We start from the raw sequence: 18,769 nt of genomic DNA, 5'->3' as shown, positions 1-18,769 counted from the left end.
TGCAGATCAAACTTTTTCCCTCGCAGGTCGTCTTTTGAAACGCAACTTCGATCCTGCACGAACACGAAATTAAGAAGAGTCGCTGTGAGCGCTTCATCTTCATCTCCATCATCCGCCGCTCAGCAGCTGGAGGCGCCACTGTTACCAGGTAAAGGTAATAAACGGAGGAACACTGTTTTATGTGGCAAAAAAACATGAAATAAAAAGAGACGGAGGAACTATCACCACCCATAGCAGGTTTATTTTTGCGTCACATTCAACCTGACAGAAATAAAAGTCTTGGACCAAACCCGTCACTTTAAACGCTGCGTGCTTCGCGTGTTCCGAGTCAGTGTAAAAATGCCAGTGTGGCAAAAACGATTTAAAAACGGTTCTGTCCGTTTTAGCAGGAAAAAAATGTGTTAAACTGAGAGTTCTGTGATCCCACCTTTTTATAGCCGGACAATCAGAAAAGGAGTAAAGAGCTCATTCATCCGTCTAAGCCTTCAGATAACCTGCATGAGCTCTCAGAAATGGTTTTAAAAGCATCAACAGATGGTGCAGAGAAACGATGGGAGAGTGAAGCCGGGTTCTGTTGGAGCGCCACCTGCAGCCGCTTCTGAGTGGATCTGCGTCGCTGTCCCATCAAAGTTCTGAACATTACAACAAACATTCTGATTTTTCCTCCCTGGATTCACAACGAAAATAAAATCTAAAAAAAATAAGGTTTTGAAGCTCTAGAATAATAACTGTACTCTCTGAATCGTACTCAACATGAACAAATACTGAAGTGAGCATAATTACTACAATACTCTGATTCATATCACAGCACGATGTACGAAACTCGTACCTTAAACATTCAGACAGACTTTACGAACCAAACGCAGCTCAAAAACAGACGTCATCTCGTTCACAATAACCTTCATGTCAGATCTAAAATACTCAACAGATCTCAAGTCTGAGAACATTCACAAGTCCGTGGTTACGAGGTCATTAAAGTGGGCGTGTCTTCAGAGCGGCCGCCTGCAGCTTGTTACCATCCTCCGCTTCCGAGTGGCCGTGACGGCAGGGCTGAGGGGGACTTTACGTGATCTTCTCGTGTTGAATCTGGTAGTAACAAGCCTGAAACACAGCAGAATCCTGCGTTCATGCATGTAAACGGTGAAACGGTGCCGTCGTCATGTCAACAGAAACCCTGTTACAACACCTTGAGTGTGGTGAACATGATGCCGTGCTCGCCATGCTGGACACAGGGGTCCATCAGGTCTTCAATCAGACTGACCTCCGACCCCAGGTTCCTGATTCTGAGGACCAAATGAAACATTTTCAGCAAAACTTCTAGATCTGATTTAAACGATCACAAAGAAATCAGATCTTTATCAGTAAATCATTGAAGACAAATCTTTGACACGTGTGGGAGTCAAAGTGAGAATCTTCTCTTTTTCCTATCTTTGCTGTCCAGTGCTTCAAACACGTGTCATTTATTAGTCTCTTTTTTGAAAAATCTTAGTTTCAACTATCTTTTAGGGGGGTTGCTGACCGTGCACGCAGCACCACATAGAGGAAAACAGGAAACAGGTCATCCATTGACCACAGGAAGTCCTGCTTCAGCAGGGTTTGAACCTCCTGTGTGATCTCCTCAAAGGTGAGCTGAATCACTTGCAGCTTGTCTGATGGCGTGAACGTCGTACTGAAAAACAACAGCAAAGAGACTTTTGGGACATGTTGTTGGGTCACACAATGTGAATGTGACTATTGGGGGCTGCTTGTCCAACACTGCACACCAACAGAATCGGAATAAATCGGAAACCTGATCTGCTGAAGAGTTTCCACAGCCGAGGAGAAGCAGAGATCTTTGGTGCTGGACAGAACCTGGAGCACGGGCAGGTGCACGGGCACACACACACACACACACACACACACAAGACAGACTGTTTTATTTCCAGCCCTAATACCACAATACAATGAAGCCATAAAATCCTCTAACGTCCCCAATTTGTTTTCCAGATTAACACCTGAGCTGAATTCCTACCTGCTGCTTTTCCTGCTGTGTTGCTATGGAGACAGGCCAAAATTTCCTGATGGGAAAAGGAAACATTTCCAGTTCAATAATAAAGCTATATTTTTTACTCTTTCCAGGATTTCAGTTGTTGTTCTCATTCATGTAGAAAACATGCAAAAGCTATATTGAAGAAGATTTTTAGAGACTGGTAACGTACCGCTGGACACCCAGGAAGGCCAGCAGGGCGTGGTCAGGCTGCTTATTGAGGCGAAGCACACAGTCCCAGTACACGTCATCATCACGCTCACTGTCCAGAGCGTAGAGCGTGAAGAGTGGTGGGTAGAGCCGAGGCAACAGGATAGGAAGCAGCAGAGAAGAGCCGCTCACCACAACCCTGGGAAAGACCAGCTCTTTAAAGACCTCTGAGGAGCACCAAGGCCTCCAGCCCTCATCCCCACCAGTATTTACCCTGGTTTTGCTGCCAATACTGGAGTATCAGATGCGTCTTGCTCTCTCTGCTCTTGGACGCTGGTGTTCACATCTGGAATTAGACTGCCTTCTTCTGGCAGCTCTGGGAAAAGAAGCCTACAGAGAAGGTGTTGATGTTTAGGATTTGTTCCCATCCATCCAGTTTCTAACCACTTTTGCTCTGCTGGGGGCGGAGCCGATCCCAACCGCGTTCGGGCGAGAGGCGTGGTCACCCTGGATGAGACGCCTCCTCAAAAAGCCAAACAACCACTGGCGTTTACTATAGACTTTTTCTGTTGCGTGTGTTCATCATGCATAGTTATGGTTACAGACAACAAATAGCATGTACAGTTTTAACTTTACATTTACTAAATAACATCCCAGTCCTTAAAAAAAACAAACCAGATGAAATCAGTTTGAATCTCTCTACCGGACAATCTGGAAGATTCGGTTCAGGTAAGACTTGATCTCCTTCACGGCCTGAGGTAACAGTCGGCGGTTCGCTCCAACACCGACGTAGGTCATCCGATAGACCGCGACTAGAGTCTCCAGCAGCCGACCGAGAGGGTGCAGCGGGGTGTCGCACGCCTGGAGGTTGAAACCAGAAGTAGGTGAATACTTCCGAACTGTGCTCACAACATTGCTGATGTTCCTTCATGCTTTGGTGTTGACGGTCACTGAACACATTTCTAAAAGTCGGCCCCGGTTGGTCGGTTCACCTTGATGAGGTAGAGGCGGATGGCGTCGTATCTCTCAGCGGTGATTGGTCCAGAGTGACGGGGGATGACCTCCAAGCTCTCCAGAAGCTTGCTTTGACTTCGAGAAAACATATCGTGACTGGGACACAAATCACATTTAAGATAGACTGGTGAACGACCACACAGGTAGGACTTTAGCAGCATTTCCCTGTGGACGGGAAGAGTCGGACTACCTGTCTTGGATGTGTTTGCGGTTGCTGGTGAGGGCTGCAGAAATGTTCTCCCAGGCTTTCTGGTTCTCTCTCTGCCCGGGTTCTTCACAGCCCAGCTGGCTCCAACACTCCTCAAACACAGACCGCCACTTTTCCTCCGCGCACACACACAGACGACCCAGCTTCCTGCCGCATCACACACAGGTAAATGAGGAAGGTTGTTTGGTTTGTACAGTTTGGATCTCTGCACACTCACAGGGGACGGGCCTTGTCCTTGTCGGTGTCAAACAGGTGTGGTTTGAAGTAAGAGCCTGTCACTTTGAGGCCAGAGCCCCACTCGCCGCTGAAGGAGCCATCCAGGTAGTCAGAGTTCGCCATGGTCAGCACACCCTACGTGAGCGGGACGCGCTTGAATATTATGTATACGTTTTTTATGACATTTCTTTAATAGGACAGGATATTCAGGGTGCTGGACATTAAACATTTAATCTGGGATTTAATCTGGGTCCATTGCTCACCTTTCCAGAGAGAGTCCAGTCATCAGAGAATTCGCCCTCGTACATGGTGTCATCCTCAGAAACCAGGATACCCGTGCCCTAAAAACAGTGTTAGCGCCTGGTCAGCAGAGGTCACTGTTCATGCAGAGGATCAAACTTTATGCTTCATTTCATCATCAGCAACAACAACAGCAAAATCTGGAGCTCCTTGACAACACATTATCTGTCCATTAAGAATGTGGTCGGCACTCTTTGACATGCTGTTGTATCAACCCGTACTTGACTTAGACAGATTCTTCTAGGTTTTTCTCTGCACTGATAGTCAGCACTTAGTTTAAATAGGCGGTCACAACCTCATGCTTGGTAAAGCCAGAGCGGCTCACAAGGCGTCCTCAAAGTGCTCCGAGCACGTTTTCCACACTGTAACACATTTGTCTGTTTCTCTGACACATTTTTCATCTGAATGCATTTTCTGCTTTTTTAGAAAGGGTCCCCTCATTAAAAGCAGGAAGAAGGCAGGGTACCATCATCTTATTCTCTTTGAAGGTTCCTTCGTAGTACAATCCAAACTGAGTGACCACAACGCCGGTGCCGTGCCGCTGGTTATCCTGCCACGTGCCCATGTACTTCTCGCCTCTGGAAGGAAAACACATAAAAAGTGTTGAAACATGCAACCTGTGCAGCAACATATAGTCGTTTAGATCAGACAATCTTAACATTTAAAAAGCATTTCAGCAACTCCGCTGCTGGTTGTAGCAAACATACTTTGTGATGTCATCAAAGACTCCATAGCCGGCTTTCTTGTCCTGGAGCCACTGGCCAATAAAGACACTGGGGGATGATGTGTTAAGTTTGCCACTGCGGAGCATGCCGTGACCGTGTCGCATGTTGTCCTGAAAGGATCCGTCGTAGACTTCACCGTTCGCATATCTGCAGACACGCACAGGACAGTTGTTCAACATAAAAGTGCTGGAGGAGGACACACATCTGCACCTTACCCAATAGCCGCCATTCTAAAGCTGCTTACCTGTACGTTCCAAGGCCGTGCATCCTGCCATCCTTCCAGTGACCTTCGTAGAAATCACTCTTGCTTAGCGTCTTATTGGGAGCGATGAATTCACCAAACCTACATTGAAAAACAAGACCGAATCAGCAGCCTGTGCTTGTTGTAAACATTGATGCAGCAAAGAGAATAATAATGGATAGAAGCTCACCCATCTTCTAAGCCATTCTTGAATGTCCCAGTGTATATTCTCCCATCAGGCCATTTTAACACTCCCCTAAAACAACCAATCCAGCTCAATATTCCATATTTTCAACTGAATGTTATCTCCGAGCGTGCCAGTCCAACCTTCCATTGGGTTTTCCAGCGCACCAACTTCCTTCGTATGTGGCGTCTCTCAGCCGTCCCTCCTTGTAAAAGGTGTACGATGCAGTTCTGCAGACAGGAGGTTCCACTCTTTGGCCCAAGCCGGTGATGACAGGCGCCCCGTCCTGCCCTGAGCCGCTCAAGGCCTGATCCACCGCCTGTTGAATGGAGCGAAGCCACTTGGTCTGGAACCCAAAACAGATGCAGTTCTTAGACCTTTTGATCATTCAGACTGAGAACCGTCCCGTCTGGAACAGATGAAACAAGCTGGATAAGAATGATGAAGATAAAAATGTGGCTGATGATCATTTGGCCAACATGGTTCTGACATGAGCGGGAATGTCTGCTGTTTCCTGATGCTGTGACCGTCGACAGGAGCAGAAGATGAATTCTGAGCTGTATACATCTATAATCTGCTCTCAGTGACGATGAGCAGAAACAGACATATGAAGACAAATCCATGAATTCTGTACAAAGTCTTCATCATACCCTCAAAACCACAGTCAGGTTAATAGTGATGATCCTCTGTCCAAATATTCCAGCATATATATACAGACAGGATTGTGTATTTACCTTGTCCATCGGGGACAACGCCAGCAGGGTGAAGGTCTCTTCTGGTGTGATGACCTTCAGCCCATATCTGCACACAAATACACACACGGGTCTCTCTATCAGAGCGACAACATGTGGTCCACACAACCCAAACCCTACAACAACATTTCTACTTTCCTTTAAAATACATCATGAACGAATCCAAAATTAATTCTAATTCTGTACTTATGTCAAACATTTATTTTCTGTGGTTGAGCAGACTTACTGGCCAGTGTTTTCTTCTGGGATGGATTCCACCCACAGTGTGGTCAAAGGGAACACGTGATGAGTGGAGAACTGGGGGTGAAGAAAGAAAGAGAGGGAGAAAGACAGACAGACAGACAATAGTTTGAATATTTGATTTTTGCCATAAATGAATAATTGGAGTGACTAAAAATAAAGTAAAACAGACCTCAAAAACAGTAAAAAGGGAAAATTTGACACCAAATACAAGGATGCACGGAGGAAAAAGGAGAATAAAATGGGATTAAAATGACAGAATATTAGAACAAAAGGGAGAGAGACGGAGACAGGTAGAGCGAGAGAGACGGAGGTGAAGTCCAAATGGCAGTTGGCTGCATACTTACAAGGTTTTTAGAAGGCACCACACCCTGACAGCACGGAGGAGAGCACATCAAAGGTGTAAGCAGAGAAGAAGAGAAGTGTGACATGCCAAAGCTGGAGCGTGCGGAGGTGCGCCGCTCACCTGTGCGTGCACCAGGGCGTCATTGAATAGGATGAACCAGTTGACGGAAAATCTGCCGGCATTCTGCAGGGTCAGAGCTTTGTTGCTGCTCTCACAGATGAGCCGGCGATGAGGCGTCTTCAGCGAGTCCTGCCGACACGACAACAACCGTCATCTACGTGTGCGGGCAGCGCGGCTGGACGTGGTGCCCAGGTAACTTTACCGTCATCTTGCCAGGGAAGCTCTTCCAGAAATGGAATGTGTATTCAACCTCTTTTCTCCTCCTCTTCAGCTGGACAGCCAAAGCTTCGAACTTAGAGGAGCTGTCCTGCAGCCTCTGGTACTCGGGGGACGTCTGAGCGCAGAAAATCTAATATTATCGCTGCGTTACAAGACTTGTTCTCGTGACATCACCAGCATCACCCACCACTTCAAAGCAGGTGGCCAGTTTGAGCAGCAGCCGGCTGTATTCTGGAAGATGCTGAGTCGGGAGGTAGAAGAGGGCCACCAGGAGGTCAACCATGGAGATGTTGTCCTCGCTGCACTCCGACAGCCTCTGAAGCAGCTCGGGACTCTTCCCAAAGAAATCGCTGGAAAAACATTTACTTCTGCAATAAATCCAAAACTGTGTTTCGCGGGGTTTCCAAATTCAAAAAAATATTAAACTCACAGCGACGGTTTGGTGAGAATCTGGAAGCCTCCCATCGCATGTAGGTTGCCCACAGCACAGCAGTATCTGAGGAACGACATGAGACAATTGAGGGCAGAAATATCCACACACACACAGAATCTTCAGGAGGAAACTCCCAAACCTGCTGCACTCACTGGAAGTAGGAGTCAAGGAAGAGGCTGGTGTGGTCGAGAACCAGCAGGCTCCTCACGCTCCGGCTCTGGCGAACGTTAGCGGTGAGGCTGCTGGCATGCTGCCCTGTCAAGTGGCACAAGAGGCTGAAGCGGCCTGCCAGTGTCTGCAGGAGCCCGAGGGCCACCTTCCCCAGGGCTGAACTCAGAGATTCTGCAGAGGAACCGGCAGATGAGACGTTCTGATTCTGTCTGGGATGATTCTGAGGACCTGACAGTCTCACCCAGCTCCAGTAAGGGCCGTATTATCTGCGTCTTGATGTTGCACAGCCTCCAGTAGAACTTCCGCTCGGAAGACGCCAGCTCGTGGAGGCTGGCGATGAAGCCCATCACGTTCCTGTCGGACAGCGCTGCGCACCGCTGGCCGCCCGCAAACACGCTGCTCACGTATCGCAGCTGGAACAAGAGGAAAACCGAACTGACCGTGTCTGCTGCGAGGCCCCTCAGAGGCAAAAAGATTCAATCCTCATCACATCAAGATCTTTAATCGCGTGTTTATTCCCGTAGGGTTTTTTTTTTACCACCACAGGGCGACTGAGAACTTGCTCTATTAAAACTATTAACTTCCATTCCTGCTATTTTTATCTTCTTGTTCAACTCCTGCAATCGGAGTGTTGGACCTAAATGACACAGATGCACGGTCACAGAAGAGGAGTTTATCAGCTGCTGTGGTCTCACATTCATGCAGAATGGCAGCAGCACAGGCTGCTTGGTGTAGCCTCCTCCTTCCACCAGCTGCTCCTCCTCCTTTCCTGCCTCCAACTGATGCTGCTCTTTGGTGCAGACCTCCTCCTCCACCTCCTCCTCCCCCTCCTTCACCTGCTGTCCACTGTAATAGATGATCGGCTGAACGCAGTCACCGTCAGCAAGCAGAAGTGTATGTTTCTCTCCAGCAGCCATGTCCCAGACTCGGATGCCCTCTGAGAGCTGGGGAAGACAGCAATCGCACTTCAATATGTTCTTTCTGACCAGGGAGTGACCTCGCTTTTGATTCTCACCTTTGCCAGTCGGGGGACGGTGCTGGGTGACTCCATGTGTCCCAGCTGACCACAGCTGTTGTTTCCCCATGAAAACACCTGGACAGAAAATCCCTTAGAGATTGATGTTGCGTCTCTAGACAGGCGTAATCAGCCGTCATCATCCCTGAGCTCATCTGCATACCCTCCCCCCCTTGGGTCACAAGCAAATTGAACACACACCTCTGACTGCGCAGTGAGAGCGAGGGAATGATGAGCACCAGCCGACACTTGAACAACCTCCTTATTGTTTAGACTCTTGATGCACAGCGGTTGGGACCTACACACATCAACACACTTATTTTCCAACGCCTTAGTCCCGTGCAGTTGGGGAGGGGGTTAAAGACAATCTTTCTCATACCTCGGCAGGCAGTCTCCCTGGCCCAGCTGTCCATGCTCTCCGCGTCCCCAGGTCCACACCTCCGTCTGCAGGCTAGGAAAAACCTCCTGTGCTTCAGGTAGCACACCTTCCAGTGGAATCAAAGCACCTGTACGCATCCTGTGACGACCGGCTTTCCTCAGAAGCCGTGGAGACACTGCGTGTACGGAAACAGAAATAAGGCTACTCACTATTGTCACTATTTGAGGGCTATAGGTAAAAAAGTGTTTGTAACAATAGAGCAAAAAAAAGAAATTACAAGTCACCCTGTGAGAGGAGTCCTGGGAGAGACAGGCGGCGCCGCAGACCTTCACCATCTTCCTCATGGATGTCCCCCGTGCTTGAGCTCTTTTTAGCCTGTACTGAGTCATCCTGCCAGAGGGGCTCCCCTGTTTTATTCTGGATGAATCCCACTGGCAAACCTGTTCGGACCGCTCCAGACGGGAGGTAAAAGTTCATCATCTTCCTTAAGGATAGCGCCTCATAGGTGGAGGCAACTCGTTCCCCCACGGCTGAAGCGCAGGACGCCACCAGGTTGTTGAGCATGGAGCTCGGGGTGGAAGCAGTGAGACCTTTTGTCGATGGCTGCAGGAAACACAGAGCGGAATTAATCAAATGAACAAAAACCAAATGCCTGCCTTTTTATGGCTGTTAGCAACAGACCGTCGCTCACCAGCAGAGCATGCAGACCGCTCTTCACCTCGTGCTTGGCCTGCATGTTGTCCGACAGCTTCTTTAGGTAGTCTTTGACAGCCTGTTCATCAGGATACAGAGAACTCCTCAGGCCCGGAACAACACTGCCTCCGGACTGAGCCGAGTCTGGCCCAGAGTTCTCCGCCTCCAGCTGAGGGTCACTGGAGTCTTCGGCACCTCCAGCAGACGCTGGCATCTGTGGTTGAGAGGTATTTGGAGTTTGGGAGGGGAGAGCTGGCTCTGAGGGTGACGTTTTGATGGGCCGTGTAGGAGTGAACGCTTCCAATGCAGCCTCTTCCTTGTTGTGTTCCACACCAAGTGCACAATAATGAGAATCGGAGATGATGACATGGTCCTCCTTGTCAGTCATTGTGTACAAGAGCTGGTTGCACTGTCTGCATTTATCCACAGGGGGATGTTGGACGTCCTGTTGGCCCAGGCAGCGAACCAGGGCCAGACTGTGCTCAGCCCCGCAAGCAACCTGCAGCACATAACGACCCGCCAAATGTTCAACCCTCTGCGGCTTCCACACGGGAAAGATGGTGGTGTTGAGGCCCAGCTGGCAGCCGCTGCCCCAGGCCCACACCTCCCGCTGGGCTGACAGCGCCAGCGTGTGCTGCTCCCCACAAGCCAGCTCCAGAACTTGGACTGTTTGTGGAAGACTATCGGCTGGGTCCAGTAGAGCCACTGGCGTGGGGTTGGGGATGGTCTTTAGACCGGACAGGCCACACTGACCCGAGCCATTGTCCCCCCACATGTGGACACCACCGCTGTCTGTCACCGCGCCGCTGTGGTAGCTGCCTGCCGCGATGGCGACGACCTGCTGGCCGCTGAGTGAACTCTCCAGGGTGAGTTTCTCCAATACCACTCCTTGACTCTGTTTCCATGGCAACTGACCAAAACTGTAGACTTGTCCTCCTAGAATGTAAAATTATTCCAAATGTAAAACTTTGGCTAAACCAAAGATATTATTTCGGAAATGTGTTTAGGTGGAATTCTCAAAGTAAATTTACAAATCTGCTTTTCAAAGAGGAAAAGGAATAACAATAAACATTTCTAAAGCAGGAAAAAGGTGTAAATATTGGCATTAAGCTCCCTAAGATTATACTCAAATACAGTATTCCAGTAACTATACTGAGTTTTTTCCAGCTGGAATCAATTAAAAAGCCCAAGAAATCAGAAATCAGAAATGTAAGACATTTCACACCCAGAATTATAAAAGAACAGAGGGTACCTTCCACGAGTAGGAGGCCGTGATATGTGCCCAGTGCAACCTGGAGGACAGGCCTGGACAGTAATGTCCTTTCTGGTGTGACGCTGCATGAGTAACCCTTCCAGATGTGGAGCAGTCCTCGCTCTCCACCGCTGTCATCCCCAGAGCTAAGTTCCATCCAAAAACAAGCAGAGGAGATAAAGCCTGTTAGCAGCTTAAAACCAGAAACAATGACACACTGTCCACAGGGGGAGGGAGTGACACATTAAGACTCCATTAGGCACAATATTCATGAAACTATTCCAATCTCACTGAAGCTCCTAAACGCATCACTGTCTCGAATAAGAGTACCGGTAATTAATAAGAAAAGATTTTAGCCAAGAAAATGTCACAAAATGGTGGAAGAAAATGCCTGTGCTAAGGAAACAAGGGAGGGCGAAGGGACAGAAACCACTCCTGATAAGAAGAACTTCTGACTTCAGTTTAAGATTGAAGTTTAAAAAAAAAAAAAAGACTGGAGAGAACAAATGCAAAACGATTAAATGTTTGTGCAGCAGATTCGTTCAGTTGTGGTGTCCCGCTTCCTCCTGGGGAGAAGCACAAGTTTAGCGAGCGAAAGCAGAAATGAGCCGGGGGCCACATCACATGTTGGCCACATCCAGCCTAGAAACAGCGAAAACCTTCCAGAGGACCCTGAACACACTGACCTCTTCCTCTGGGTTTCCATCGAGGGGGCTGATCCTCTATCAGCATGTCATACTGACATACAGGACTTTACACAGACCTGCAATCAAAACACGCCATGATCATCAGAGAAGACAGTCAAAGCTGTTTACTTCATAACTTCTATTATTTAGCTGACCTCAAGTCTAATAGCCTCGATTGAAGGACACAAATATTAGAAAATCGACTCGGAATTAAGAAATGTCAAATGATATGCCACTTGTCTCTGCGTGACCGGCTCCTGCGGCTCTATTTTCTGGTGATTGACGAGCGTTCCCATGTTTACGCCTCTGCAGCTGGCTGCTACCCTGCTAGCCGCTGTTAGCATTAGCCAACGCTGCCGTCTGTCAACGGGGCTACAAACGTGACTGTCTGTTTGGTTTGACTGGCCATTTATATGGACATTTCTTACCAAGGTCCTCTTCGCGTCACTGTCGGAAGCGCTTAACAAGAAAGTGGAGCCAGACATTTAGCGTTTGCGATGTTGAGCTGTTACAAGCTGGATAAATAATTCGCGTCAGACTCGGAGCTTGCCGCCATAGATCGTCAACAGTGTGATGCTCGGCCATTATCTTGCCCGCCAAGGCAGCCCCACAGACTGCAGCCGAAGATCGTCAACTGGGTGATGATCGGGCGCGTTTGTTCTCAACCACCGTTGAGATGGATGTATGGATATTATGTTATTGTGTTTGCAAATGTGAAAAACATTCGATAGAATCTCGGCTTTTTGTACAATGTTCTTGTGCAATTTCATTCAAAAAGAAATGAAACGATTATTGTGTCAAATTATGTCGTTGTTCGACAAGACAATGACGTCACAGGCATAGTTTTCTCTGTAGCTCGACTTGAAGTACAGTAGTGGTCAGGAGAGTTCCAGAAATAATAAATTCAACACCATGACAAATATCGCTCTCTCTCTCTCTCGCACACACACACACACACACACAGAACTTCAGAATTGCAGACATCCAACAGCTGATCTCTGAGACACTTTGGAGTCCTTAGGTCTGAAGAACGTGGACCTGCATGTCTGCCAAACAAGGACACAGAGATGCTGGTGTCGGTTCTCAGTCCTCCAGGGGGACAAGGTTTTGTTTTACTTTTACTTAGCCGTTAATATCGGAAGTTAAAAAAAGGAAATGTGTCTATTTTCTTGTTGCTTTTGGGGTTTTTTTTATATCCAGAAAATGAAACATATTTTGCAAATTACCCAACCAGCCTTTCCTGGTTGGAAACTTTTAGCAGGTCCTGAATTAGTAACGCAGTTGCTACAAGCCCGTTTACTTTAGCCAGTGAGGCTATGGTGCACCAGCATGTTGGAACTATTCATTTTAGTTTTGCTGTAGCTTGGTCAATAACTAATTTATTCAACTTGATACACTTCCCCCTTATTACCACAGACACAACATTTCTTAACTTGCTCAACCTTATAGAACTCCAGAATTCACAGAATTTATTCCCCTTTCAGAAGCAACTTAGATCTGGTAAAAGATGTTTGATGGCTAAAGTCTGTTAGTTATTGTTCCTCACAAGGCTTTTAGCAGCTTTTAAAATGAACTGCTTCCATGCAGATGGAATCGTGTTCCCAATGAAGTCAAATGAGGGATCATGCTATAGCAGAACATTATGAGCAATATAATTGACCTTGATTTTATTCAAAGTTTGGAAATAGAAGTGGAATCAAGTCATATTTATTGACGGAGTGCACAAAAATGACCGACATTCTTCATAATAAATGATAATTCTGGATGAAAGACATTCAGATGACATTGAAAAGCACTATCAGACTTGTCAATCAACAAACTAAAGATCATCATTAGTCAAATAAATAAATAAATAAATAAATAAATAAATAAATAAATAAATAAATAAATGTGCTCTATACTATAAAGGCTGTTGAATGTGGACTGAATGAAGTGATTAAACTTCTGAACACGTCATAAATCAACAATGTTGAACAATCATTAATTGTCAAACCCACTGACAGAAACCACAGGAGTGTCAAAATTCTAAAAATTCAATCAGGTTCGGCACTTTTTTTGGCATTTATCTGAATATTTGCCTTTTCTGAGGCATTAGCAGGAACTGCTGCCGTTAGACAGAACAAATAGGTGAAGGTGACAATTAAATTCTAAACCACACATGCTGATAAGATACTAAATGCTGAACAGACTAAACTGTTAATTTGTCCTAATTGTTACATTTACAAATTGTATTAGATTAAATATTGTTGTATTTTTGGAAACTAAATAGTAATCACAAAATGATGGTGATCTAACATGATTATTAGCATGTTCTATCCATGAATTAATCATAGATCAAGTCTTTAATGACTTTCACCATCTCCAATCCATTAACATGCCAACATTGGATAAGTACAAATAAAATTTGGGTGAAAATGTAAATGCATTTTAACGACGCTACACGTGTCTGCTCAGAGCTAACCTAGCCACCTACAAGCTATGATGATGATGATGATGTCATGTTAGTGCTACCATAAAACACACTAGACAGACATTAAACTTCATGCATTCTAACACAACCATTAAGTTTAAACCGCGTGATAATGACAGTGCTTCGTGTCCTCGGTCCACAATGTCCAGTAGCTGCCGGGACAATCACACACTGGGGGGTCATCGCACGATACAAAAAAAACGAGCAGACGTTACTGAAGACACACAAAAGCTGGGTCTTTTGGAGCCATTGTCACGAGTGCAGTAAACAGGCACCGCTTATGGTACCGGACCTTCTTCAGTCAGTAGTTGCGCTGGTGATCTTCAGACTAGCTTACAGTCTTTGGCAAATTTGGAGAAACCATGAACAAACCGACCAAAACAACGCGTGTGAATGCGAAACAGATGAGGCATGCAGATCCTGGTAAAGTCCTGACAATCGCTGATTTTCTCTTCACCGATCAAAAGATGAGAGTTTATTGGTCGACATCTTCTGTCAGCCGTTGCTTTTCAAAGGTTTCCTGTACATAATAAGAAAGAATGAGATTTCTGGAGGAGTTTCTTGCTTCTCCCCCGGCGACTGGGTTCAGCTGTACGGTCTCTAACAGGACTCCAACCATTAACTGCAGATTGGAGCCTTTGGTCCCAGCTGAGGGATAAATCCAGCACGTCGTCCTCTAACTCCTCTTGATTTGTGGCCTCCCTTCGCGCGCTTGCTTACAGTCAGTTTTTACCTTTTCCCTCATCTTCCTCAGGCGGCGGGAAGGCGGGATTCCTCTGGACTCGCTGTCCTCTCGAGCGCTGGACGTGTCCATCTCATCGTGCTCTTCGGGGATGCTCCCGTCGAGAATGTTCCTGAGTGAAGGGTCCTCGGGTGTGCAGGTGGCTGTGGTGCCGCTCTCGCTGCTGCTTAAGTCCTGGTCCTCACTGCAACGGCCCCCTCGGCTGTGGTGGGACAGGGACGAGGCCCTGGTTAAGGGCCTGTCCCTCTCCATCTCACGGATGTTCTGCAGAGGTTCGTTCATGTCCACGCCCGAGTCCAAGCTGGTGTCGTTGCTGCTTGGCGGGCGGTGGCTGCTCTGCAGCTCGATGATAGAGTGGCGCACCTGTGCGGCTGGTTTCCCATCGAGGGAGACGAACCAGGCCCGAGGGTGGGACAGTAAAGGCTTCCCCCGGGTGAGCTCCAGTAAGGTGCGCTCTGAGATTCCCTGCAACTCACTGGGAACGCCATGCCCGCCGCGAAAGCCCTCCAGGCCAGCGGCCTCGTTTAGAGTCCCTGGGACAGAGACAGAGGATTCCAAGAGGTTGCTGTAGCGCCCCCATCCACCAGCAGAGGGCTCCTGGCTTTGAGGGGGAGTCTCCAGAGCGCGTGGCTCATCCTGGCTGGTTTGCGGTGGGTTGCTTACAGGAACTTTGGCTAGCATCTGGGTGAAACCGTCCTTGCTGGCGGGCTCGGGGTGAGCGTTGTACTCGCCTCCGTTGCGTGGAAAAGTTGCAGACTTGCAGCCAGACAGCTGCTGCTCCTGCGTGCCGAACAGCTCCGGCGCCTGAATGACAGCCACCGCCTGGTTGAAGATGTTAATCAGCTTATCTGGGAAGAAGATGTTTGAGTTCATGTTGTTCTGCTCTGACTTCTCCCGGAGCCGAGTCACCTCTTCGTCGTTGATGTAGTGCGACAGCGGCTGGGAACCTTTGGTCTGATCTGGAGGAATGTTCTCATAAAAGGAAGCGGCTGGGTCCTCCACGTAAATGTTGAAGCTGGCGTTGGGCCGGGACACGGATGAGGCGTCACACTGTATGCTGCGTGACGCCAGGCTGTTGTCACCAGAGCGGTACAACAGCCCCCCCTCCATGTGGGTCGAGGTGGTTTGGTCCTTCTTTACCACTGTGAGTTTGGTAAAACGTGCCGTCCTCCTTCTGGGTCCTTGATGGGAACGTCTGCAGATGGAAAAGCAACAGAAATAAATGTTAATGTTCCAAGTTCAGGTGTCAGGAGGTTAATTTTTATCAAATAGTGCAAAAGTTAAAAAAACTGGTTGCTATAGAGACTCTGTTTACCTGCAGTGGCAAACCAGCAGGGAAAGGAACCCAATCACAATGAGCAGCATTCCTCCCAGCGTTGCCATCAACAGGTAGGTGTGGTACCACACAAAGTCCAAAGACAGTCTGTATCCCAGGTGACCTGATTCAAATTTAGAGACCGACGTTAAAGGCTGACCCACAGAAAGTGCAGAAGCAAAGTCAAACAGAGGAGCGGTCCGTTACTCTCGGAGGAGGGGAGGGGCGCAGCGATCCAGTGGCCCAGGTGGGAAGCAGTGTAGGTCCAAATCAGCTCGTCGCCGACTCTTTTCACCACTCCGAGACCCTGGTTCTCCCAGGCACCTTCAGACAGCAGACACTTCACCTTTACCTCGACTGTTCATGTTGAGCCTGATTAAAGCAACTGGACATTGAAGCTGTGGCCCAGGTGTGTCAACAGAGGCTCTGTGTCTGGGAGCCAACAGGTGTTTCCCAGTTAAAGAGCAGCTCCTGTTTCTCTCCAGGAGAACAGCTGCTCTGCTTGTAGTCAGTAATGTAGCTGAAGCCTCAGCGGCGTTCTTGTTCTCACCCATGTTGAAGTTAAAGGCCCAAGCTGGGACGGTGTCGGCAGCCCTGAGTCGCAGGCCCGGTTTGAGGGGCAGGCTGATCTGAACGGGTCCTCTGATCTGCAGCTGCTCATCGTCACAGAACAACAGGATGCTCACGGAAACCACCGGGTTCAGGCTGACGCTCCTGAGGGCTGCGAATACAGAGGGAAAAGGCTGTGATCGGGTTTCCAATCAAACTCCACCTGCGTCATGGGTGCTCCACTCACCTGATCTGCCGCCGCCGCCGATGAGGCCTGGGGTGCAGCCGGTGCAGTCTCTCGCTTGGTGGTGCTCCGGCACCGTCAGATAGGCCGTCACCGAGGTGATGTTGCTCCTGCTGGAGGTGATGAGGAGGTTCTTGGGGAACATGACCTTCGGGTGGGATGAGCTCTCTGGAAACACAAGATGGAGCAGCTGTTCACTGACCTTTGCCCTGCTGCCATCTACTGGGGCTCCAGAAAACTATTTTGTTTGCTCTGTCTTTCCAGTTTTCTACAAAGAGCCTCTCGAGCACCGGCATGTGGTCAGAGATGAACTCTCTGACCACCGCAGCTCAGGAAGTCCACGTTGGTGAACCACACGGCTGCTGATGGACTCATCGTCCGCTCAGAGTGAAAACTATTCCCTTCTTTAATTGTCCGAACCAGAAAGCGTCACAGTTTAAAGAAAGTCATCGTACTGATGGGGTTTGATCCACAGCACGCTGGTATTTATTTTTCAGTGAACGCTAAAGAACATCTGGTCTACTAAACTACTTATTAGAAGAATCTGGACACTCTTTTATTGTTTTAATTCTTCCTGAAGTGTGTCCACATCTGCTCAAAACACTATTTCTCAGCTTCCCTATCAACAAGATGCCATATATTTAAATCAGAACAAAGACAAAATAAATTTATATCAACGCTGTGTCGACCTCTACCTTCCAACCGCGTCCCTCCAGACGTGCCAGGTCGTTTCCCGGTGATGAGCACGGAGTCCTCAAACAGCCAAATGTTTCCCTGAGCATGAGGCAGCAGCAGCAGCGTCACGACTGACAGAACTGAGGACAGGAAACAGTCACATGAATGTGTCACTCGCCTGAAACATTCCTCAACGATCATTTACATCACCAGAATGTGTTTATTCGACTGCGTCAACTTGCTGTTTTGTTTTTCCACCGACAGGGGTCAGTAGTGGGTGGGCATTTTTGGGCACAGCCGCTTGGTCGAGCTGCCCCCTGAAGGGAGGTGACTCGGACTTTCTCCCTCTCGGCATCAGATAATGTGCCATAAATACTTAAACCACTATTAACCCCATTAAAGTAAACTTTAAACAGGACAACTTGTTCTCTCCATTTTAACTGGGGGGTCCCAGTTTAGGCTCTGCAAAGAGGTGCGAGAGCTCCATCACTCACCGGGCCTCCTGCTGGTGCTCCAGGGCAGTGGTCGGGGTACATATCCTCTCTTGTTGCCCAGCAGAGTGAGACTGAGTTGGGGCCTGTGTTCTATCCAGAAGATGACCTCACCCGAGTGCTCCGTCTGAGCGGAGCTCGTCATGGTGTGGTTCAGGTAAACAGAGACAGAAGCACCTGGAAGCGGCTTTAGAGTCACCGAGTCCAGGACCAAAACCTTCAGAGCGAACCGCGACTCTGCAGAGACCAGAAGTTTGGGATAAAAAAAGACGTACCCGGCTATAAAAGCACCACTTTATTGGCTATTATGCTAATTATATTATTTATGCTAATTAAAGCTACTCTTCCTTCTGCGTGACGAAACCTTAACCGATGAATTACTGCCCCAGAGCATTTGGCTGCCTCCTGCAGGTTACATCTGTAAATTACACCCACGCTTATTTCTTGTAAACTGTAATTCTTGTTAAGTAAATATCAAATGACATTAAATGAAGCTTGATGGCTCTGAATGAAATCTGGTTCGTTCAGGCCTGTGGCGTTCAGTTTACCTGCAGTCGGAACCGGGTCTGGACCGGTGGGGTCTCCATTGTCTCCGGGAGAGGAGGGGTGCAGGCCGCCGCCCTCCTCTGTTGCTTCTCCATCCTGGCAAATGATGAGGAGCAGCGAGGGCAGGAGGAAGAGCAGACACGGCGGCGGGAAGTGGCGTCCTACAGCAGCCATCAGCACATACCGAACCGCAACAGAACCGAGTCACCAACGGTCAGTCATGGTTCCAAGTGAGCAGAACCGTCAGCGGAGGCCGGGATCAAAGAGCGTCTATGATCAACAGACACACCACTCGGCCACTTCCGCTCAAACCCAGCGAAGAAACCCGCTGCACTGTCCGGCTGAAATCTGTGACTTACTGGAGCTC

The 18,769-nt window shown here is 48.2% G+C and overlaps 2 protein-coding genes across 9 annotated transcripts; both read right to left on the bottom strand.

Moving 5' to 3' along the window:
* Positions 1 to 216: 216 nt before the first annotated feature.
* als2b (alsin Rho guanine nucleotide exchange factor ALS2 b) lies at positions 217 to 11,956 on the bottom strand. 8 transcript variants are annotated; one of them, XM_057026442.1, is made up of 35 exons: positions 11,799 to 11,956; positions 11,371 to 11,447; positions 10,685 to 10,830; positions 9,431 to 10,368; positions 9,024 to 9,342; positions 8,740 to 8,914; positions 8,562 to 8,658; positions 8,361 to 8,438; positions 8,041 to 8,289; positions 7,587 to 7,758; positions 7,327 to 7,516; positions 7,172 to 7,237; positions 6,929 to 7,109; positions 6,725 to 6,856; positions 6,523 to 6,651; positions 6,404 to 6,427; positions 6,043 to 6,113; positions 5,799 to 5,865; positions 5,208 to 5,410; positions 5,071 to 5,136; positions 4,884 to 4,982; positions 4,622 to 4,786; positions 4,381 to 4,492; positions 3,878 to 3,955; positions 3,616 to 3,749; positions 3,381 to 3,545; positions 3,169 to 3,286; positions 2,880 to 3,037; positions 2,450 to 2,566; positions 2,199 to 2,375; positions 2,012 to 2,057; positions 1,790 to 1,851; positions 1,520 to 1,669; positions 1,187 to 1,283; positions 217 to 1,101 (listed from the first exon to the last, which is right to left on the bottom strand). In XM_057026442.1, exons 2-35 carry the CDS (start codon positions 11,388 to 11,390, stop codon positions 1,063 to 1,065), a joined length of 5,040 nt encoding a protein of 1,679 aa, XP_056882422.1. In that variant the 5' UTR covers positions 11,391 to 11,447; positions 11,799 to 11,956; the 3' UTR covers positions 217 to 1,062. The 8 variants fall into 8 exon arrangements, with proteins under 8 accessions (XP_056882422.1, XP_056882425.1, XP_056882424.1 ...); XM_057026445.1 differs by having other exon boundaries at positions 3,169 to 3,265; XM_057026444.1 differs by having other exon boundaries at positions 6,929 to 7,091.
* A 1,105-nt stretch (positions 11,957 to 13,061) lies between these two features.
* On the bottom strand, positions 13,062 to 18,707 carry fam171b (family with sequence similarity 171 member B). Its single transcript, XM_057026451.1, has 8 exons — positions 18,405 to 18,707; positions 17,860 to 18,093; positions 17,386 to 17,505; positions 16,694 to 16,858; positions 16,448 to 16,618; positions 16,105 to 16,221; positions 15,898 to 16,021; positions 13,062 to 15,777 (listed from the first exon to the last, which is right to left on the bottom strand). The coding sequence occupies exons 1-8, from the start codon at positions 18,574 to 18,576 to the stop codon at positions 14,517 to 14,519; spliced, it is 2,364 nt and encodes a 787-aa protein (XP_056882431.1). The 5' UTR covers positions 18,577 to 18,707; the 3' UTR covers positions 13,062 to 14,516.
* Between the last annotated feature and the right edge of the window lie 62 nt (positions 18,708 to 18,769).

This window comes from Takifugu flavidus, chromosome 3 (genome assembly GCF_003711565.1).
Source record: "Takifugu flavidus isolate HTHZ2018 chromosome 3, ASM371156v2, whole genome shotgun sequence".
Lineage (NCBI taxonomy): Eukaryota > Metazoa > Chordata > Actinopteri > Tetraodontiformes > Tetraodontidae > Takifugu > Takifugu flavidus.
This window is presented reverse-complemented; position numbering and strand designations above follow the sequence as displayed.

Bases quoted from the DNA above. Each gene is read 5' to 3' on its own strand.
- als2b (XM_057026442.1), bottom strand. From the start codon at position 11,390: ATGGAAACCCAGAGGAAGAG. The intron at 6,114-6,403 runs GTAAGTATGCAG...CTTCACCCCCAG, and splicing joins TGGTGCCTTCTAAAAACCTT to TTCTCCACTCATCACGTGTT. The intron at 2,376-2,449 runs GTAAATACTGGT...GGTCTTTCCCAG, and splicing joins GTATTGGCAGCAAAACCAGG to GGTTGTGGTGAGCGGCTCTT.
- fam171b (XM_057026451.1), bottom strand. From the start codon at position 18,576: ATGGCTGCTGTAGGACGCCACTTCCCGCCGCCGTGTCTGCTCTTCCTC. The intron at 17,506-17,859 runs GTGAGTGATGGA...TCCTGTCCTCAG, and splicing joins GAGCACCAGCAGGAGGCCCG to TTCTGTCAGTCGTGACGCTG. The intron at 16,619-16,693 runs GTGAGTGGAGCA...CTGTATTCGCAG, and splicing joins CGGCGGCGGCGGCAGATCAG to CCCTCAGGAGCGTCAGCCTG.